At 40.0% G+C, this 23,299-nt stretch overlaps 1 protein-coding gene across 9 annotated transcripts in view; it reads left to right on the forward strand.

Annotated features, from left to right (window-relative positions):
* Nucleotides 1-23,299, forward strand: part of PTBP3 (polypyrimidine tract binding protein 3) — a 61,888-nt gene that overhangs the window by 17,451 nt on the left and 21,138 nt on the right. For 7 of the 9 annotated variants that reach the window (XM_021380290.1, XM_021380289.1, XM_021380288.1 and 4 more), the window contains 3 exons: nucleotides 12,277-12,352; nucleotides 16,169-16,338; nucleotides 17,189-17,335. In XM_021380290.1, coding sequence (XP_021235965.1) covers nucleotides 12,277-12,352; nucleotides 16,169-16,338; nucleotides 17,189-17,335 — 393 coding nt within the window. The remainder of the gene's footprint in view (nucleotides 1-12,276; nucleotides 12,353-16,168; nucleotides 16,339-17,188; nucleotides 17,336-23,299) is intronic. The other 2 variants (XM_021380295.1, XM_021380294.1) reach the window with 1 other exon arrangement.

Genomic DNA, 23,299 nt, shown 5'->3' on the forward strand with positions numbered 1-23,299 from the left:
CAAAAAGAATGTTGCCAATATTCTTGAAAAATACTTAAATCAATGACATCTTCTATTTAATATTTTTAGTAATATTAATTAAAAATAAATAAATGATCCAGCACAGATAGTTATTTAAATAAGGTGAGAGTAATAGGAACATATTTGCTAATGGTAGTCTCATCTCTGTTCAGTTTAGTGTCTGCAGTTCCTGAATTTGGCCTAGATTTAAAGGCCTGAATGTTACCCAGAGCACTGCTGCAATTATCTCAACCAGTAATGTATTACCTGTTGTCAGCCATCTGATGTCTGTGTCGGTGAGGCTGGCTCCTCCCACATCATGAAGGATGTATGTGTCACAGCCAGGAGTGTTGTCAGCACGTTTGGCTGCATTCATTGTGCTTTACGTGCTTAGTGAAAGCATCGCTTTATCTATTTGTCTCATGTCTTTTGTCTGCTTTGAAAGGCAGAAGGTAACGTGCTAGTCATTGCTATCTGAAACAACCCATGTATTTTCTAGATATGGAGGATAAAACAGGGTCTTTTTTGATGGTTAGTGAGTGTTTCATTGCAACTTCATTGCTGTAAAGGAGTAGATGCACAGAGCGAGCACACCCACAGCCGGCTTGCCCCTGGGCAGCATGGTGACACCTTCTTCACCTAGCAGGATCCCAGATGAGTAACCTGGTGCTTTCCCTTCCCCAGAAGCCCTCTGTTACTTGCTAACTGCAACAGTGATCATAAACTGAAGTTAAAAAACACTTCATTTTTATGCACCTTGGCTATGTTTGATGAAAACTGTTCTGTGTGCACACTGTTCTGTGTGCAGAAGAATTTCTCAGCATAGATTTGTTCAGTAATTCCTATTTCTTCTACTTTGTACACTAAGACCATGTAGTGCTTTTAATATAAGTTGTTCGTGCGGCAAAGAGGGTAAATGGTCTTGGTGCATACTGTGCAGTAAGTGTATTACATGTCTGTGCTGGTTGGCATGGTGAGAAGCAGGGAGTAAAGGCGCTGCCTGAGCTTTCCACTACGTCCTTCCCCCCTGCCCTCTCTCTTCCGTGCTAGCAGGGGGTGATTGCTGTAGCTTGGTAGAGCAAATCTCCTTTTCTGTATTCCTGCTGCTGATGTGAACGCTCAGCATGTGTAAATGGGAGAGAAGCCTTGTAATCCATGTCTCAGGTGTGATTATAACCATTTAGAAAGCGCTTAAAAATATTTTTTTTAGTTTGCATTTCTTCTTTAAAAACTGCTGCATCAATCTTAAATGAAGAAACCACAAAAAAAGAAGAAAGCAAACAAAAGTCTATAGTCTCAAATGAGAAATGCCTGTTTAAGAAAAGACAATAGAACAAAGGTTTGTGCATGTGTATATAGCCAGTTTTGTTACTAATCACTTTTTTCCAGGCGTTTTATGGAAAAAATTCACTGGTTTTCTATTATTTTACTATTCCATTAGCAAATTTGCAAACGTTAAGATGAGGTGACTAGACAGTTTTCAAAACTATTTTGTATACAGTTCTTGAAACTACTGAATTTGAAATTGTAGCTGAGTACTTCATGCAGTATGATTAGGGCTTTTTAGAAGTCTGCATTGTGTTTTCTAAGGGCAGATGCCATACTGAAGTTGAAACAATTTTAGCTATTATCATGTTATAGCAACTTCATATTTCAGCAGTGTACATTGTCTCAGCTTCACTAATTATTTGACACTAAATCTCTTATTCTGAAGAGAAACCTTTCTCTTTTTGTTAATACTTCTTAAGCTAATACTTTGGTCATTTTTGTTTCCTTTTTTAGTCTCCTTTTTTGTAATTACCATTGCATGACTTTTTAAGAGTGTGCTGTATCTTGTTACTGATGTAGCAGGGAGCTTCAATAATTGATAACAGTCAGTAGAGCTGACTGTTGCTAAAAGAACCACTGAGCATTCAAGCCTACAGAAGAGCAGCTATCTGTGCTAAAACAACATTCTCTTATGGTGTCTGATGATCAGGCTGTTGAGCCAATGTGCTTGGGAGGGATCTTTGCAGTAGAGGAAGAAAGGTTTGCCTGTTTATGATCATTGCTTATAATTTCCTTCTGCTTCGGCATATTGAAATGTCAGCTTTCTCTGTGTTCATTTTTAATGCAAATATATCACCTTGAAATGTCTATTAATTTAACTTCCACTTTTTTTGAAATGTTTTTATTCTGACATCAATAACATTGTACTTCACATTAAATCCTCATTTTGAAAGTAGAATTTTCATCTCTGCTGTTGAAAATGTAGTCTGTGGAAGAAAGAATAAAGGAATGTGACAAGTGCTTGGAAATGTTTTTGCAGAAGTAGAAAATAATGGAAATTTTCTCACTTGATCATGGCCTTTAACTTTTTTTTTGTAATGAGATTCTGCAAAAATTAATAGGGTGTGCATTAGAACTTCATTTAATGAATATTTAATAACTATTTGTCACTAGTATAACTTGAAAACATTATTCACAGTGTAGGTTTTGGAACAGAAATTCTTTTGTTTCTGAGTAGAATCTTCTAGGAAAAAAAAATCAAAGCTACAGTTTATATGCAAGGAGAAAGGTGCCTTTAGGAAGAATTATGATTTTATTGGGCCAATTTTTGGTCATTCTATTTGTCTCCTAGTAGAATGCTGTGATCATATTCTTCCATTTTTTTGACTTGGAAGCAGTCCAGAAAGGAGACTAAGTATGCTGTAGGAAAACAAAAGTATATCTTTCAGATGAAATGTAAGTTAGTCACAGATTATTCCTTTTGTAATTAACTCAACTATACTGGAAAATTTGTGGCTATCAAGAAAGATGGGAGGTTGCTTTAACTTTGTTATAAGTGCCTGAGTTACAGAATTTTTGACGCATATTCCTATCAGAAATTTTAAAATCATGGAACAGTTTATGTAATTTCAAGGAAGGCATAAATTGCTGTAATACGAAGTTTTGTAATATGCCTTCAGTCAGGAAATTGGCCATAGTAGATTAGAAAAAATTGTTTCATTAACTTGTCATTGGTTGTTGCATCCTTCTGACACCACTTGCTGGGCTGTTATTTGTCACTACAGATTTTACTTATTTTAAAGAAATGCTTAAAATTATACTTTCCAACCAACCGCTTTTAATTCCTACTGAGTAACTAAAGAATAAATATGAACTAGCTGCTGGATGCTCTGTTGCTCTTATCACCGCTCAGTAATTCCAAACAAATGCAGAAGTGTTGTAGTGAAAGAGGAGAGGTGTGAAGTCAGCTTGTGTTTTAAGAAAATATAATCTTAACCTATTATGAGATTATTGATGTGTTTGGGATGCTGGAATGAGAATGGGGACAAAAGTTGCTGTGGCCAACTCAGACTGTTGTGGTGTGAAAGCTGAAACAGCAACAATGGTCTAAGGGCTGTGTAAGCTGACAGGAAGGAGTTCCTGCCAAGTATGTCAAAATCAGTGGCAATAAGGATATCAAGTCTAACTTTGCAGGTAGGATTTGGTTGCTCTGACCACTTTCTCAGCTGGAGTTTCTAGACAGTGATTAACTAAAAGTAAGCCAACCAAAAATTGTGCAAAGAGAGAAACTAGGAGCACTGGCAAGTCTCTTCAGCCTCAATAGAAAGACTTAATAAGAATTAGTAGCGTAATACCTAGACCAAAGTAACTTCTTGTGTAGTCATTTTTAACACTTGCCTTTTCACCAGTGCAGTGTTTAGATCTTTGTCCTACATCATACTTTATTATGTTTCAAAGTATTTCTTTCAGTGCTTTCTGGGAAAGAGAGAGGGACTGAATGCATTTGGGAACTTGAATTCTGTCATCCTTTTGTGGATCTTGGTTTATGAATATGTAGGAGGACACTGGTGAAGAAAATGTCTTCTCCTTTCTTTACTTCTCCAGACTAACCCCAACACTTGCATGTTGTACTTCAGCTTACATGAGAAAACTGTGTCAATTTATCTCTATGTTCTTCTAGAATGTTTCCACATGGGGTTTGGTTTTTGTTTCAGACAGTGGCTGATCAGCTGCATGGTCAAATAAAGGACATAATGTAGATCATCTTTATAGTGTTCTTGTACTTCAGAAGTAGGTTGGTCATCTATCTGCAAAATGTTTGTAGCAGTTCTCTTATAGCATGCTCTTTTAGGGAGCACAGTGTAATAAGTAAATACACTGTAACTGTGTATGAGTAGATAAATAATCTTAGGATAGAAAGTTATATATCAGAACAGCATTTCAGTGGAGTGTTCAGATAAGAGTATAATCAAAAATTTGTGGATGTGAGAAACCAAGTTTTGTTTTAAGGACTGTAGAATCAGTGTGACTCTCTCAGGCCAATTGTTCTGTAGCATCTTAATTTAACATGCAATTGTTTTCTTTAGAAAAACTTAAGAACAGTCTAAAGGACGTTTATTTTAAAATCTTTCTTGTGTCAAATTGATGATATGAAGATAGTTGTACATTTGTAGTGATAATGGTTTCCTGTATTGTAAGAGACTCAACACCTTCATTAGATCAAATAAGACAGCTGACAAGGCGATGACCTCATGGGTTAAAAGAGCTTTCATTGCCATGGCTACCTATATTCTTAAGTTAATGGCTGTCAGAGGACAGGTAGAACCTACGCAGCTGTGTTAGGAAATGCTGGTTTAATGATGCATCTGCTCAGGTGCAGGCACATGTCGCCGCTGAACGTTGTAATTACATTTTCCAATGGAATGATGAGTCCCTCTTCATGGAGCAGTTCATTCTATGCAGCAGTGAACTGTAGCTCCGAGCTGTGGTATAGTCTGCTGCAGACTCCTGAATTATTTTGTATGTCTGTGCGCATGTGTCAATAACTTGGAATTGTTTCCTTGATCTGGTTTGCAGCACAATTCCACAAGCAATATCATCACTGTATTCATGGAATGGCCTACAAAAGGTGAATATTTATTAAGAAGGTTGCATACATTTCCTTTCAGAATATGCATGAACTTGTTCTGAGAGAGCAGAATTATCTTTAAGAGGAAGATTGTTTGATTTACAGGCTTTCTGTGTTATCTCTGAGAGTGAGTTATGGCCTTTGCGATTTGTTATGAAGACTTGTCTGTTCTTCATGGTGCTGTAAACCCTGAAAGTTAAATATTTTCTGTGGAAGCCGTCTAAGAATTTTGCCCAGAAGTCAGTGTCAAGCATTCCAGTTGCAATTTCATGTGCCATACATGCAAAATATCTAATACTGTAAGTTGTTGATGCTTCATTTTTCTTGGAAGCAGTAAAATTTTATTTGAAAACAGACTTTTTTATTGGTTGTGCACTATAAATTCCACAAAGTATCTAATAGTGTGTAGTTTGTAGATTTTTTTCATTTGTAGGCTAATCCTTAGACAACTTATTCTGATTTGTAAAAATCCTGCCTTTGCACACTTTCTTAATTTCTGCATAAATTTTAAGTAAATAGCTTGTTAAAATAGCAGGTTCTGGTTTCTGGCTGAAGACGCTTATTTGAGTCCTGAGTTGAATCAGTTATGAAAGCCTTTTAAAATGTAAGGGGTTGGGAAATTGGGAAAGTCAGCAAAAGTACTCTGCCTGTGCCGGGGGCTGGCAGCTCGTGGGTGGGCTGCAGAGCTAGCAGGGGTGGAGCCAGCACTGCCCACCCTTGACTCTGACCTTGACCCTTGGATGCCAGACTGTAAGTAGCCTTGGGGAGGGCGGAAGCTAGCCTCCATACAGAGCTCACCGGCGAGCAAACAGCGTCGCTGCCCACTGAGAACAGGGAGAGGAAATCAGTGCTTGAGCGTGACCCGCACTGCCCATACTGTACTGCAGCAGCAGGTGTGGGAGGTGGGTTGAGCAGCAGCACACATCAGTGCTCTCTGTCCCTCTTTGCTTCAGGAGACCAGCTCTCCCGCTGGCAGTCTCTGAGACGGCAGGGAGTGCCTGAGCCTGCTGCTGCAGGGGAGGGTGGCAGGAGTTCTACCTGTGTGAGGTGCAAGCAGGTGGATGAGTTGCTCAACCTGGTGGTGGAGGTCAAGGAGGAGGTAGAAAGATTGAGGATCATCCGGGACTGTGAGAGGGAGATGGATTGGTGGAGACGCTCTCTGCCATCCCTACAGGAAGGGAACAGGGGAAATGCTCTTCAAGCAGCAGGGGATCATCTGCCCTCTCACAGTGAATCAGGTTGGAGGGGGTGACCTCAGAGACAGCGAGGGATGGAAACAAGTCCCTGTTCGGGGCAGGAAGCAGACTGCCTCTCAGCCTGTCCTACCTTCCCAGGTGCCCTTACATAATGGGTATGAGGCTCTGGAGCTGAAGGGACTGGGGCATGTGGATGTGGGTGAAGATCTATCCACACATGCGAGGTTGCCCAGAGCTAGTCAGACTGCTCCTCGTATCACCCCAGTGTCAATCAGGAAAAAAAGAAGGGCTGTCATCATAGGGGATTCCCTTTTGAAGGGAACCAAGGACCCAATATGCCGCTCAGACCTGTCCCACAGGGAGGTGTGCTACCTGCCTGGAGCCCGGCTGAGAGATGTTGCTAGAAACATCACTTGCCTGGTCAAGCCCTCTGATTATTCTCTTTTACTAGTTTTCCACATTGGAAATGAAGAGGTAGGCAAAAGAAGTTCTCAGGCGATCATAAGGGACTTGAGGGCTCTGGGAAAACTGCTGAAGGGATCAGGAGCACAACTAGTGTTCTCCTCTGTCCTCTTGGTTGGTGACTGGGATCCACACAAAAGGAGGAAGGTGGACATGCTGGACAGGGAAAACTTCAGACTTGTCCTGGAGGTACTAGGGAGGGCTCCTCCGAGAAGGCAACGAGGCCAACAGCCCAGCTGAAGTGCCTCTAAACCAATGCACACAGCATGGCAAACAAACAGGAGGAGTTAGAAAATGTGGTGCAATTGGGAAAGGATAACCTAATTGCTATCACGGAACCATGGTGGGATGAATCCCACTATTAGAATACTGTGATTGAGGGCTACAGGCTTTTCAGAAGGGATAGGCAGGGCAGGAGGGGTGGGGGAGTTGCCCTCTGTTAGGAATGGATAGATTGCAAGGAGCTGTGCCTGAGAAACAGCCATGATCAGGTTGAGAGCTTGTGGGTTAAAATCAAGGATCGGTCCAGTAAAGGAGATCTAGTGGTTGGGGTCTGCTACAGGCCACCTGATCGGGAGGAGCGCATTGACGAGGCCTTCTTGCTCCAGCTGCAGGAATTGTTGCGCTCATGGGCTCTTGTCCTGATGGGGGATTTCAACCACTGGAATATCTGCTGGGATAGCAGCATGGCGGGCGGCAGACAGTCCAGTAGATTCCTGGAGTCTGTTGAGGATAAATTCCTGGTCCAGGTATTAGAAGTACCGACCCGAGGTGAAGTCCTGCTGGACCTGGTGCTCACCAGTGCGGAGGAGAGCATTAGAGAGGTTAAGACTGGAGGCAGCCTGGGCTGTAGTGACCATGCCCTTGTGGAGTTTGTGATCTTGAGGAATGCAGGCCTGGCAAAAAGCAGAGTCAGGACCCTGTGCTTCAGGAGAGCAAACTTCTGGCTGCTCAAGGAATTCCTGGTTGGGATCCCCTGGGAAACTGTCATTAAGGGCATGGGTACAGAACAGAGCTGGCAGCTCTTTAAGGACACCCTTCTGAGAGCGCAAGAGCCCTCCATCCCTAACTGAAGAAACTGAGCAGGGGAGGCAGGCGACCAACATGGCTGAGGAAGGATCTGCAACTTAAATGAGGGAAAAGAGGGAAATGTATGGGAATTGGAAGCAGGGCTGTGTAGCCTGGGAGGAATACAGAGCTGTTGTCTGCATGTGTAGAGATAAGATCAGGAAAGCCAAGGCACAGATGGAGCTGAACTTGGCGAGGGATGTGAAAAATAACAAGAAGGGGTTCAACAGGTACATAGGTAGCCGGAGTCAGGCCAAGGAGAGTGTTCCCCCTCTGATAAAAGGTAAGGGAGAGCTGGCTTCCTCAGACATAGAAAAAGCTGAGGTGCTCAGTGAGTGCTTTGCCTCAGGCTTCAGTGGTGGTCAGACTCCCCATGTCTGCCAGTACTCTGAACATTTAGGTGTGGGTGAGAGGAGAGGATTCCATCCTACTGTTACAGTGGAACAAGTCCGAGACCTCCTCATGCAATTGAATGTATATAAGGAGCTGGATGATATCCATCCCAGGGTTCTGAGAGAGATGGCTGATGTGATTGCTGAGCTGCTCTCCATCATATTTAAAAATCACGGCTGTCTGGTGAAGTCCCCAGTGACTGGTAAAAGGGAAACATTACTCCCATTTTTAAGATAGGAAGACCTGGGGGAGTACAGGCCGGTGAGCCTCACCTCTGTGCCTGGGAAGATCATGGAGCAGATCCTCCTGGAAGCTTTGTTCAGGCACATATGAGACAAAGAGGTGACTGGAGACAGCCAGCGTGGCTTCACCAAGGGCAGGTCTTGCCTGACCAATCTGGTGGCCTTCTACGATGAAGTGACGGCATCGGTGGACAGGGGAAGGGTGACAGATGTCATCTACCTGGACTTCTGCAAAGCCTTTGACGTGGTCCCTCACTACATGCTTCTCTCTAAGTTGGAGAGGTATGGATTTGAAAGATGGACTGTTGGATGGACTAAGAGTTGGTTGGCTGGGTGCAGCCAGAAGGTTGTGATTAATGGTTCTGTGTCAGAGTGGAGACTGATTACAAGTGGTGTCCCTCAGGGGTCAGTCTTGGGACCAGTGCTCTTCAACATCTTTATCAATGACATAGACAATGGCATCGAGTGCACCCTCAGCAAGTTTGCAGATGACACCAAGCTGAGCAGTGCAGTTGATACACTGGAAGGAAGGGAAGCCATCCAGAGGGACCTGGACAGGCTGGAGAAGTGGGCCCACGAGAACCTAATGAGGTTCAACAAGGCCAAATGCAAGATGCTGCACTTGGGCTGGGGCGATCCCAGGTATTTATACACACTGGGGGAAGAATTCCTTGAGATGCGCAGCCCTGTGGAGAAGGTCTTGGGGGTCCTGGTGGACGAGAAGCTGGACATGAGCCAGCAGTGTGCGCTGGCAGCCTGGAAGGCCAGCTATGTTCTGGGCTGCATTAAAAGAGGAGTGGCCAGCACAGGGAGAGGGAGGTGATTGTCCCCCTCTATTTGGCTCTTGTGAGGCCCCATCTGGAGTACTGCATCCAAGCCTGGGGCCCCCAGCACAAGAAAGACATGGAGCTCTTGGAACAGGTCCAGAGGAGGGCCACCAAGATAATCAGAGGGCTGGAGCACCTCTCCAGAAAGGTGGAGTGAACCAGGCTTGTTTAGCTTGGAGAAGAGAAGGCTCTGGGGAGACCTCATTGTGGCCTTCCAGTACTTGAAGGGAGCGTATAAACAGGAGGGGGAACTACTGCTTACATGGGTGGATCGTGATTGGACAAGGGGGAATGGTTTTAAACTGAGACAGGGGAGGTTTGGATTAGATATTAGGAGGAAGTTTTTCACACAGAGGGTGGTGGCGCACTGGAACAGGTTGCCCAAGGTGGTTGTGGATGCCCCGTCCCTGGAGACATTCAAGGCCAGGCTGGACATGGCTCTGGGCAGCCTGGTCTAGTGGTTGGCGAGCCTGCACTCAGTGGGGGAGTTGAAACTCGGTGATCTTTGAGGTCCTTTTCAACCCAGGCCATTCTATGATTCTATGGAATTATTTTATTCTGAAAAAGCCTTCTGTATATTTTTTGGATATCAGCACATTTAAAATTAAATATGAAATTGTGAGAATGCATGTTAAATCCTTGAAATTAACTTGATCTGTTAAAATAATCATAGGTATGTTTGATGCCAGGGTTTGTAATGAAACCACAAAATAGCTACAAGATGTTCTGTAAAGGCGCCTGCTGTTGGAGGTTGTCTTGCTGGAATACGAACTTTTGATGTAGCCTTCTTGAAAAATCCAGATATTTATTTTGTTGTATAAACACTAAGTTAAAAAATAAGCTAAAAGTCCTGTCAACTAAAGTTACATCAGTATTTTACAAGCAAAATATGCTACTTAGAAGTTCAGTATGTGAGTATTTGCATACTCAAGATACGTGTAATAACTAAAAATTAATACTGGTTTTGAGTGTTAATTAAATTCCAGCATCCAGCCAAATAGAATATGAGATTATTAGAAATCCAGCAATCATTTCATCCACAAACAGTTACAAAGTTCAAGTGTGACTGTGCAAATAAATATAAGCTGGGCTATATGATATACAGTGTACTGTATTGCTCAACTAAATAAGCTGCTCCTTGTATTAAACAGATTTAATTGGAGGGAAGTGAAAAAAATTAGAATCAGAGTTCCTTTAAAATGTTTTCTATATTTTCTATTTCTTTTTTCTAAAAATTATTTCTCAGTGCTTACTGTATTAGATGTTGCATTTGTACTGGTGAGATGTGGTTTCTTGATTCAAAAGTATTTACTGCTGCCAGTGAGGGATGAACACAGTCATATTTTAATTGCCACACTAGCACTTGTGATGTTCTGTGAGCAGCTAACTCTGCCTGAGAAGTTTCTTCAACATCCTAACCTAGGCAAAGCATTCTGTTGTGAATGACCTTCCCAGACCCCACCTGAAGTACTGTGTCCATTTCTGGAGCCCCCAACACAAGAAGGACATGGAGCTGTTGGAGTGGATCCAGAGGAGGGCCATGAAGATGATCAGAGGGCTGGAGCAACTTCTCTGTGAGGACAGGCTAAGAGAGCTGGAGCTCTTCAGCTTGGGGAGGAGAAGGCTCCAGGGGGTCCTTATAGCGGCCTTGCAGTACATGAAGGGGGCCCACAGGAAAGGTGGGGAGGGACTTTCTGTAAGGGCAGATAGTGACAGAATGAGGGGAAATGCCTTTAAACTGGAAAAGAGTAGATTTGGACTAGATATGAGGAAGACATTCTTTACTGTGAAGGTGGTGAGATGTTGGAACAAGTTCCCCAGAGGCTGTGGATGCTACCAACCTGGAGGCGTTCAAGACTAGGCTGGATGGGGCTGTAAGCAACCTGGTCTAGAGGGAGGTGTCCCTGCCTGTAGCAGGGGGGTTGGATCTAGATGACCTTAAAGATCCTTTCCAACCCAAACCATTCTGTGATTCGTTGAACACTGGGGAAGCAGCAGGAGCCCATGGCTAATTGCAAAGACAAAAAGGACCAAACTGCTTCTACATGCATAGGTAGTTTATAACCAGTCCTCAATGATAAATACATCTGCAGCCCATACCAACCAGTGTGATGGCTTACTGCTGCCAGAAGGATGCTTTCATAGAAACATCTCCTCGCCCTTTTCTTTGCTCTGGATCCTGTTGTTCTTCAAACTTGCCTTCAGCTGATAAACTTAGTAACCTGATTCAGTGGTGAGTTTCCACAGTTTGAAGGATTTAATCATCTCATGAAGAATCTCTTGAGCACCGGAACTGATGCAGCATAAGCTGCTTGTTTCATGGAGCTGGTGAGAATACTGGGGCAAGGACAACAGGAGCTTTTCCTTCCACCAAAGTGGTGATGTGCTTTCTGGATCTGCTTACTTCATTTTCTAGATTATCTCCCTTAGTCTCGACTTTTTCATGTTAATACTCTTACAGAACAGTGTACTGCAAATTTCAAGAACTTTAACTGTCCTAGGAAGTACGTTTCTGGCATTTTGAGGACCTGTGATATGAAAAAGGTGATGCTTGACTGGCATACTAGAGTAAACCTAATGGGTAAAATCAGGACTCAGTTGCAGTTAAGTCTGGCATGTTGGATTTGGCATTTTTGGATGAAGAATCTGTGATGCTCAAACTCTTCTGTTAGTGCTTAGAGCCACAAATTCTCTGTATTCTTAAAGAGTGTACTTTGATTTTCACTACTTCATTTTTTTATAAGTATGTGTCAAATTCTTTGGCTGATGACTAAGTTTAAAAAAAACTGTTACAGGTATATTGAAAATGTCTTGTTAATGTTTTGAGGTCAGCACAACTGCTGATCAGTGTGGCAATATGTTTATTTGTAGCTGGATGCAAGGCTGAACTCAGACGCAGAGCCTACTACCAGCTCATTTCTTTTAATAAACATTTGTTAATCTTTTAAAACATTAACTATACTTAGATAAATAATGGGAGAATAAGCGTAACATATCTGAACTTGCTAACCAACATAATGAGATAGAATGAACAGCTGTATGGTTAACACTGTTTTTCTGAAAAATAAATTCACAGCAGTAGCAGATAGTATGCATAGAAAGGTGTTCTTGGGAAGGAGTTGTTAAGCTTTTTTTATCAGGCTTTTTCTCTGTAACAGCTTTTACTGGTAAACTTGTCTTTTATTTTTCAGCGTGGACCTGACAATCTTCTTTCTTCTAGTGTCAGTGGAAGGCCTCTTACCATGAGCAATTCTACTCCAGCTAAAGGTATATATAAGAAAAAGACATTTTCATCACAGTTCTTCTTCAACAATGTATGTATATTCACTGTATTTTTATTTATTTAGTTAGTTCTTAATTGTCACAGTTAGTATCCTCACCAGGTCCTGAACGGTGTAAAGTGATTCTAACAGTAGAGGCACTGGAGTCTACCCGGTTTTGTTCAGTGGCAGTGTTGAGGAGCTCTAAAACTGACTTCTTGGGATAAGCCAAGAAATACTGTTTTTGTGTAATCATGATCAGGCTAGTAGCCTTCTGTGGAGATTTCTCTAGTGCCTGCTCAATTTCTCAACAGTCAGACACTTGAAAGGAATTTCTTCTGAAGTATTCAATGCAGTCTGGACTACAGAGCCAGAAGATGAATATATTGTACTGATTCCGTTTTAGTGGAGTATAGGGCATGTTGTATGGATTTGTGATAAACCGTTGAGTTGGTTCCCTTAAATGTTCTTGTTCATGCTTTCTACCCTACTTCAGGTGTTCTTGAGCAGCAGCACAGACAGTCCAGTGATATATTTTGCAGCTGTTTTTCTGCCAGTTCATTGCCCCAGACAAACTCTCAGTGGACAGAGATGAATTGCAGGGCTTTTTTTTTTTTTGATAGAGAAGCAGCAGAAAAAATTATACTTATTTTTTCTTGCTCAGATAGTTCCTTGGTCTGATTCACCACATATACGGATAGATTGTTCTTCAGCACAGTGGATTTATTTGAGAGATGGTGGGAAATTGAGTAGACAGACACAGAGTAAGGAGACTGATTATATTTAAGTGATTTTGTGGCTCAAAGTGAAACAACAGCCATAGTTTCTTCATACTGAACTGATATTACCAACCAAAAAAGATTTTGTTCCATGTGTTGAGAAAGATGCTGTAACTGTATTCCATTACCTGAAATTTTAGGTCAAGCATAAAGTTGAATGTGGGAGAAGGCTGGGAATATTTCCTTTAGAAATATTTTCCTTTTATGTGGGCTTGAAGTATTCATGGCCCATGGCTGCAGAAGTTAACTGTAAGTAATATAAATTAACTAGCTTATGACATAGACAATTTTCTGTCAGTATTTGATTTTAGAGGAGTGTGAGGGACAGAGCAAACGACCTCCTTATAAGCATTTAAGATCTGCTTGCTGTGTTTCCAATGTGAAATAGGATTAAGGGAAAGACAAAGGAACTAATTTGAACATTCTTCTTTTCTATTTCTTATTTACACATATTAGATTGTTCATACTTGTATTAATTGATTTAGTATGACATCCAGAGGCTTATGCTTGTCTTGCAACAGTGTAAGCGTACAATTCAGTAATCTAATAGCTGAGAGATATTTCAGGCCTGTGTAGATGGTATTTTTTGTAAGAAACTGCGAGCTGGCAAGGAATATAAATTTGTATTTAGTTCATTTGGCTTTTATTAATTACCAGTGTAACCACTGATACTTCATAGTGACTTCCAGGGTTTCTAAATGCTATTGATCTTTAAAATAAGATGGATGTTTTTGGCTCCTAATAAGTCCAAAAAACCCTAGTTTTCACTGATGACTCTCTACTTCTTTTAATAATCTCCGTTGAGATGAAGCTCTTTACCTAATGCAACAGCTTCAACTATGGAATTTCTTATATGTAGTGGATCATTTATCTATAATCTGTTTGCATTTCTCAATTTGAATTTATTCACTTGGAAAATACATTTATACAGTCATACTCATGATTGTAATGAGCTTTTGTTTGTAATACTGGGCCCTAATTTGATTCTGTTTAAAGGCTTCTCTTATGAATATCCATTTTCTGTTTTTACCCAGTTGAGAGTGGAATTCTAAAGAGGTGATGGCCCTGGGCATGCTTGGAAGAATATTGAATCCATTTTGAAATGTAGGTGCCAGGAAATCCAAGTGGATTATCAAGATCTATATCAGACAATAGCTAAAGAAACATGGTTTAAAATATGCTGAGATCTTTGTATTTGAGATGGAAGGAGGGCTAGCTTTTATTATTAATTTAGAGACTTAACTCAAATTCCACAAAACTTAGTATATTTGCAGCATTACAGAAAATATGAAATTTTTAGCTCAGATGTTAGTCATTAACACGTCCTTGCTAATGGGAAGATAGTAAAATGGATGATGTACGCTGCACATACACAGGCTGAAATTGTTCTGTTAAGCACTGTCCTTTTTAGCTGAATGCCTGACCAGAGAACTCCTCTAACAGGCAAGATGCAGACAGATAATGCTGTGCTTGCCACTTAGTTCTGTCTTATCACCTTCAGTAATGATTCAGAACCCAGCAGATGTCACTCCTGCAAGAGATGCTCATCTTTAAGGCAAAATCTTTGTTAGGTTTCGTTTACTGCTTTATTTAGTCAAGCAGTACCTGGCTTAGTAAAGTCAAGGACTTCATCCTGTCCTTTTTGAACCTTAAAATTACATTTAACAAAATGGTAGAGATCATTGGGGTTTAATAGTAATATACCCTGTCCTGGCTTAGTACTAATACATACTTAGTATATTTCTTATTGTCTTAAAATCTCCTCCCCAGTAAGCTTGCCACTTGTTCATGTTTTCTAGAATGCACAGAGACCATACAATAACATTCAAAATTTCTTGATGGAAAAAGCAAGGCATAACGAACTCTTATGTTATACAGGTATTAATTGCCTTTCCTCATGCACAAAATGACCTGGGTGAAGCATTTCACAGCTTTAGATTCTAGTCAAAATTTAGAAGAAAATCTGAAATACCTTGCTAAACTCATACAGATATTTGTTCCTAATCTTTTGTGATTCTCTGAAATGGCAGATGCAACAGATGAGATGTTAAGCTTCTGTCGCTCTCTTGCTGGAGTGAAGCTGTCTGTAGCACATAAGTAGGAGGAAAATAACAAAAGCCAGTGTATTTTAGTAGTACACAGTTAGACTTAAATTCAGTTACCAGTATGCTGTCTTCCCTCATGTTTTGGGTATTTTTTCAAGTCTCTTATACCTCTGTATCTTCCTGGTGAATTTCATTCTTATTACTTTAACAGTTATTACTCCATTGTGATACCTTCTAGAACAATATGCCAGTTTCAGCTGTGGTGTTCTGCTTCCAAGTGCTGTCAAGGACTGTGAATCAACTCCTTGAAAAGTAACTGTTGGTCACTTACCTGTTACAGGATTCAAATATGCATGTTAAAAAAAAAAAGCCATTTGCCAAAGTGGATGGCTTTAGAATCTGTATGGATTTCATGCTTCACTGCTTTGTATCCTTTTTGAAGGGAATTCTTTTAAACTTGCAGTCATATGGGACAGCAGTCTTTCTTTAATGATTTTTTTTGTTAATTATTTGAGGTAGCAGCTAAGTCTGGTTGAGGAACTAGCAATGCATGAAGATAAGTTTGTAACAAAATAATGAATGTATTACCTCCCAATTACAACTAACTTGCCCCTCTTTTGTGTAATTAACGCTTTGTTAAATATCTTACGTGCATATTTGGAAAGAAGTTACATGCAACAAGAGTTGCATCTCTGGTTGCAAGACTTCAAAACAAACAAACGAAAACCAACAGAAGACAGGGAAATGAAAGACAAAGAAAAGGGGAAGGAAAGTGGAAGGACCTTGCATTTATTGTGGAGATCTGGAGCAAGTGAAGGGAACCTTTTTAAACTGTCCGTGGGTTATATATGAGCTGTCCTTTCTTAGCATTCTAAAAGCTATAGAAAACAGTGAATGTCAGTACTGAGACAGCAGTTTCTCCCATTTAGGTTTTGGCATTTATACTGCATAATAAGTTTGTCTTGTGTGTTTGTTTCTTTCTTCCCCTAAAACTCTTAGGTAATGGGAATGACAGCAAGAAATTTAAAGGAGTGAGATCGCCGTGCTTACCTTCTCGTGTCCTTCATCTTCGTCAAATTCCAGATGATGCCACTGAAGCAGATGTCGTTTCATTAGGTCTCCCTTTTGGCAAAGTAACCAATGTATTGATTCTAAGAGGAAAAAGTCAGGTAACAATTATAAGAGCAAGCCTGCTGTTGTCATTCATTTCTATAATGCTTTTGGTACTGCATTTGACTGAAATGACTGCAGTGATGTCTAAGTATTTCATTTATGGCTCAAAATTTTCATTTTTTTTCACAGTTGCAAAAATGTCTTCGTATTCATTTCTTTTCTTATATTTTCTGATTAAATAATGATCTAGTAACTCATTGACGTTATTCATAAACATTATATACATCTTACATAAGAACACGTGGTGACTGAGGACTACATTGCCACTGTTGATGTTGACTGCTGTCTTGAAATGACCTGCTTGATAAAATAATTAACACAGATTTTTTCATGTGAAATAAATTGGTTTTTTTTCAAATCCTTTTAGATAATGGGTAATTTACATCATGAATAAACATTGAAATCCTAAAAAATAATAGGCATTCATTCAGAAATTGTCTACAACACTGGACTGGGTTAATATTGTGCAGAAACCAACAGATATTTAGTGTCCTCTTCCTAGTGCTTCAATCACTGTATGCATTTGCAACCTAAGCAATAATGCTTGTATTCAGGATTCTAATAAATTCATTAGCAATGATTTTTTATTAACTTATCTTCCCATATGTCATACTTATGCCAACTCTTCTTTAATAATATATTGTACTTAAAATGTATAAGTCTATTAAGAGATTCAAATCAAATATCCCCACAAACTTGCATAAATGAACACCTTTTAATGCAACACTATACTTTCATGTGATCTTTTTTTCTAGTGAGAATGGAATTGGGAATAAGTTATGGTTTGATATGTTGTTCTTTCCTGTAAACAAAACAATGTTGAATACTGTTATAATTCTATTGTAGGCTTTTTTGGAAATGGCTTCTGAGGAAAATGCTGTTAGTATGGTGAACTACTGCTCTTCTGCTATACCTCACATCCACAGTCAGCCTGTGTATGTTCAGTATTCCAATCACAGAGAACTTAAGACTGACAGTCTACCTAGTCAGGCTGTAAGTATAATATTTTCATTAAGTAAGATAGAATTATACATGACTTACATTAGTAAAAAGACTATTTTCTACTAATACTACATTAATCATCATATTATAATAGATACTTTTTCTGTTAGTTGTATTCTAAACAGAAAGTTCTTTCAGAAAGGGACTCGGTATCTCTAAAATTACTGTGTAGGAGTTCAAGTTCAAGAAAGTCCGTCCTGATGGCCAGAAAGTCCAGTGAAAGGGGCAGGAAGCCTGCATGGATGAACAAGCATTTCCTGGCAGAACTCAATAAAAAGGAGGCATAGCAGAGGCGTAAGCATGGACAGGTGACCCTGGAGTAATATAGAGGTGTTATCTTAATATGCAGAGAGATGTCGTAACAGACTGACCATGAGCCAGCAGTGTGCCCTTATGGCCAAGAAAGTCAGTGGTATTCTGGTGAGCATCAAAAAGAGCATGGCCAGCAGAGTGAGGGAGGTGATCCTTCCCTCTACTCTGCTCTGGTGAGGCCACATCTGGAATATTTCTATGTCTATTTCTGGGCTCCCCAGTTCAAGAAAGGCAGGGAACTGCTGGAGAGAGTCCAGCAGAGGGCCACAAAGGTGACTGAGGACCTGGAGCATTCCTTGTATGAGGAAAGGCTGAGAGACCTGAGACTGCTCAGCCTCGAGGAGAGAAGTCTGAGGCAGGATCTTATCCGTGTTTTATAACTACAGGGAGGGGGTCAAGTGGGTGGCTCCTTTTGATGGTGCCCAGTGACAGGACAAGGGGCAACAGGCACAACCTGGAACTTGGGACATTCCATCTGAACAAGAAGAACAACTTCTTTACTTTGAGGGTGACAGAGCATGGGATCAAGCTGCCCAGAGATACTGTGGTCTGCTTCTCTGGAGATAGTCAAAACACACCTGGTTGCTTTCTTGTGCAATCTGCTTTGGAGAACCTGCTTTAGCAGAGGGCTTGGACTTGATGGAGTCCCTTCCAAATCTGTGATTCTGTGATCTTCATTTACATCATGGATGATGACATGGGACACATCCTCAGCAGGTTTGTGGATAATGCAGAACTGGGAGGAGTGTTTGACATCCCAGATGGTTGTGCTGCTTGTTGTTGAGAGGAAACTCGACAAGCTGGAGAGACAGACTGATGAGAATCTGATTTATCACTTTCCTTTGAAGTTACTCCTGCACCTGGGAAGGAGTAGACCCGGGCAACAATTGTGTGTCAGGACCAACTACCTGGAAAGCAGCTAGCTAGCCTAGAGAATGATCTGCGTCTGCTGATGGACCCCCACTTTACCATAAGGCAGCAGTGTGTCCTTCCTGCAAAGAAGGCCAACAGCATCCTCAGCTGCAGAAAGCAGAGTGCTGCCATCAGACTGATGGGGAGTGACTTTTCTACTCTATTCAGCACTGGTGAGATGCATGTATGGAGTCCAGTTCTGGACTCCTCAGTCCAAGAAAGACATAGACATGGTGGAGCAAGTCCAGCAAAAGGCCAAGAAGGTGGTTAAGAAACTGGAGCACCTGTCATACAGGTACAGAGGAAGCTGGGTTTATTCAGTCTGGGGAAGAGAAATCTGGGGTATCTTATCAATGTGTGCAAATACCTGGGGTGAGGTGGAGACAGCCTCTTTTCAGTGATGCTCAGTGACAGGAAAAGAGTCCATGTTCATAAACTCAAATGCAGAAAAATGCACTGAAACTTAAAAAGCAAGCAAACAAACAAAAAACTTATTTTGAACATGGTCAAACATCGGAATGTGTTGCTCAGAGATGCTATGGAGCCTTCACCACTGGAGGCATTTAAAACTTAACTGGAAACAGTCATAAGCAATCTAAGTTAGGTGGCTTCTTTGAAGCAAGGGGATTGGATTGGACAATCTCTGAAGGTACCTTCCAGTCGCAACTATTTTTTTTGTGTGTTTTCAGCTGGTCAAAGACTTGGGGTGCACCTGTCTTGCTTATGTAAAGTGAGACTGGATCCTCAGGCTGTGCTCAATTAGAAAACAAACTAGAAAGGAATAATTCTATTAGGTCTGCCAGCTAACATGAATGTATGTTTCTGAAAAAGCAAATCTATTCATTGTGTTTTTGTATGGTGGACTTTTTCTTCAAGTGCTACTTCTTCAGGAGAATCTCATTTCTCTCTCCTATGAGATGTGATATAGTCACAGTAGTGTTTATTACCTACTGCAAAAAAAGTTCGCTCCTTCTTCTGAGAATATCCCAATTTGTATTCAGTGCTGAAAAGTCAAGAATGCTCTCCAGAGCTTCAGTTAAATACACTCTTTTATAGTATTATTACTGAGGAGGAAGCATTTTGTGCTCTTATAGGTTTCTGGAAGAATGCAAATGCCTGAACAGAAAATGACTTTTGCTTTTCAGCCACAAATTATAAATCAAACAATAAAATATGAAGGAAGAAGTGCTTCTGGTTCTGTCTCTTTGTAGTTTCTAAGAATTTCATACTTTTCCTTGGAATTAACAGATAAAATCAGTGAATTCTTCAGAGCTTTCTGTTCCTACCAATTAATAAATAGTAAAGACTGCTGCAAAATTATTTTTCTGCTTTCAAATATATCAAAAGTGTTAGTACAGAGAAGTTATAGATAATAACTTCTTTCTCACATATACTAATCTTTGTTTCGTACCGCCTTTTTCCTACAGTTGATAATAAATTCTCAGCAAATAGCTATGTAACCATATTTCTTTTCTGAAGGGCATATGATGTCTTGCAGATGAGAGATAACTGTTTCTAGTATTATTTTCTTATATCAAAATAAATGAACCCGGACTGTATTGAAAAATAAAATACTTGTCTTATTGGCACTGAGGCATCTTTTTCTTGTGTGCAATGTCAAAACAGTTCCATGAAGCTTTTCTAGATAACTTTCTGTTCCTAAGATAATGAGTTACTGTTTTGTTAATGATATTTGTCAAATGTAAACTTTTGTCTGGCAGTGCCCTGCATCAGGGATCTTGATGGCTAACAGTGTGAAAGAGCTTTTGTGACAGGATGATCGTGCCTCCGTGTTGAAAGATCAAGCCTTCTGTATAAGGAAAATAATGGGAACTTTCCTGTCAATGAGGAGGTTTAGTAGGAGATGGGCAAGTGTCTGATTGTGGATTCAGTTTGCAAATGACTGAGAATACTCTCTATTGCCCTTTTAAGTGGATCTTAACACAAGATAAAGACTTAGCTTCATTTAAATGAAACTACTGTAATTTGTACTAATAATAGTCATATAATGTCAGTCAGGGTTTTGATCTCTAGAAACGACGTGCCCATGCTTCATTGATGGACGTATTATATTGTTACTTGTGCCCTTTGTGCAAGCTGACATCCATAATATCCCTCAATGCCTAGAACTATATAAAAGCAAGCTCTTAAATAATGAATTTATCAATTGGAATGGAAAATATGTAATTTTTTTAAAAAAATCTCGATTTTAATGTTTTATTTGTATTTTACAGTGCTAGTGTGATCGTTGTTACATTCAATATTAAACAGTTTGGGAAGAAGTGACTAAGGGATATTCGCAGAGGCAGCTACTCTAAAGACTAATTTCTCTCTAATTGGACTTCTGGATGAGGTTTCTAGTAGAAACCTGACATTAATAATACTTTTTTAATGAGCATTTGTTGTTAATTAGCAGTATTAAAAACTGAAGGAGCTTGAGATATCCTTGAAGTTGCAATTCTGTGAGTAATTGAGCTCACCTAGCAGCATTTTACTGTCAAAAAGAGCTCGTCTTAGACATTGTTTCTCCTGCTTTCAGCTGTATGTTCTACTCTCTGCTTTATAGCTCTGGTGCTTCCTGGATTCTTCTGAATGACTCAGCTCATAACTTGGCAGTTAAAAAAAGAGAAGTTTTTCTGGGATAATATGCTGAATAGATTAGGATTCAGAGGAAAAATGTAGCAGGATTGTCTCTCATTAATAGTGATCTCTATGGTCAGCATATTACACCTTAAGGAACTGCACTTGGAAGCTCAATTTACCTAGAAATTTGTCGTCAGCTTCATTGTTTTTAAAGTAACCGTGGTACTATGATTACAAGTACACATTTTTATGCCTGCAATGGGTAAACCTTGAATGTCTGTCAGGTGCCCACCAAGCTGCACTTTCTCTGTTCTCAGCAAGACAGGGGAATTAAATATGATGGAGAAACTCATGGGTTGTGGTAAAGAAATCGCTCACCTGCTGCCATCACAGATGAAACAGATTTGACTTGAGAAAGATGAACTTACTCTATTTTTAAAGGGCAAAAAATTAAGATCGTGAGAACTGAAGAGAAAAAGAACAAAAAACAAACGAACAAACTACAAAACCAAAAGCCAACGCAACCTGAAAACCACCTTCTACCTGCAAGCCTCTCCCTTCTCTTCTGCTCCCTTCACTGCTGATTGTTACTTCTTCCCCTTCCCATTCAGTACAGGGGAAAGGGAATGGAAGTTGTGATCTCTTTGTATTGCTTTCTCTCTGCTGCTCCTTCCTGCTCCAGAGTGACATGTTTTCTCCCCCTAATCTTGTTGAGAGGAGTGAGGCTGAGAGATCCATGAAGAAGAAGTCTTGCTGTGTACTTCTGAACAGTGGTAAAAGTGAATTTATTCAGTGATTTGGTGGTCCCAAAGGTTGCTACTTGCTGTCTTTCGAAGAAGAAGTCATGTTGGTTTGCCTGGATTACATTTTTTTTATATATTTGTGAAGTCTATCTTCTAAAATATTTTATTTCTGGAGTATTATTAGTGCTTTGATTTTTCTTTTTTTTTTAGTTTCTGACTTGCATTAGCTTGTCTGTCTCTTACTGAGACATTTGTTTCTGTGGCCTTTATGTTCAGCATGACTTAGAACATACTGTAAGAAGTACTTTTGAAAAAACTTTTTTTCTGTTCGTAAGTTTTAATATTAGAAGATAGATCTCAATAGCTTCAGAACGTGAAGAAAATACCAAGTCTTCTGATTCTCCAGTAAACTCTTTTCTCTGATTTTTTTTTTTTTCCTGTTAATGTGTCAGTAACATAGTAGCAGGCCTACTACAAAAACAAAGGCTTCATTTTTACATTTGTGCTTCCTTAAAGATAAATGTATCTTAAGTAAGTTCTGGAATGTGATTGGTTGGGTAACAATTTTGATTTTCTGTACTAATACTGCATATAGTGATTGCAGCAAAAATCAGTGCTCATCTTTAATTTGTGCTAACATGAAAGGCACTGAAATCTTGCAAACTTGTCAGTCTGGTAAATATCATTTGTCTCTTCGCTGGATTGGTTTGTTATCTGCAAGAACAAATAAATAAGGCAACAAGATTCAAGGGTGTGGTGTAGGTAACAGCCTCAGAAAAAAGCTACACTTATATTTGCAAATAAGACTACTTCTTTCTTATCATTTTCAGCTCAATACATAAGAGAATATTTTCTTTCTCATTCTATAAAAACAATGTTGCCTACTTTTAAATATATATATTCAATTATGACTCTTTCATTTGAATTTTTGATTTAAATTTTAGAGAGCTTAGCAACGGAGCACTAAATTACTGATGTCTTAGTATCTAGGCTCAGCTCTGGGGGACAGTTTATTCTGCAAGCCTCCGTGGTTATGAAACTAGATAACGTCCACACCTTGTGTCACATTTAGTCTGTCTTCCAAGAGAATAGTGTTGATGAGATATGGCTTCAAGTCACAACACTTAATTTGGAAAGGAACATCTCTCTACAAAGCTCTTAGAAGTAATCCAAAGATCTTTTTGACAAAAGCCCATCAAAAATGAGTATACAGACTTCTCAATTTCCAGTGAGGTGGTTTGAGAAGTGAGTTTAAAGGTGTTTTATTTTGTGGCTGATAGTTTGGATCTGGGAAAAAAAAAAAACAGGATGTGCAACTTCGAGCTTGTGTTTGCCAAAACTCAGCTTCTGAAGAAAATCAAATCCTAACAAAGCAGACCAAGTGGTTAGTGGTTTACTGCCTGAC

The sequence above is a fragment of the Numida meleagris genome, chromosome Z, assembly GCF_002078875.1.
Source record: "Numida meleagris isolate 19003 breed g44 Domestic line chromosome Z, NumMel1.0, whole genome shotgun sequence".
Lineage (NCBI taxonomy): Eukaryota > Metazoa > Chordata > Aves > Galliformes > Numididae > Numida > Numida meleagris.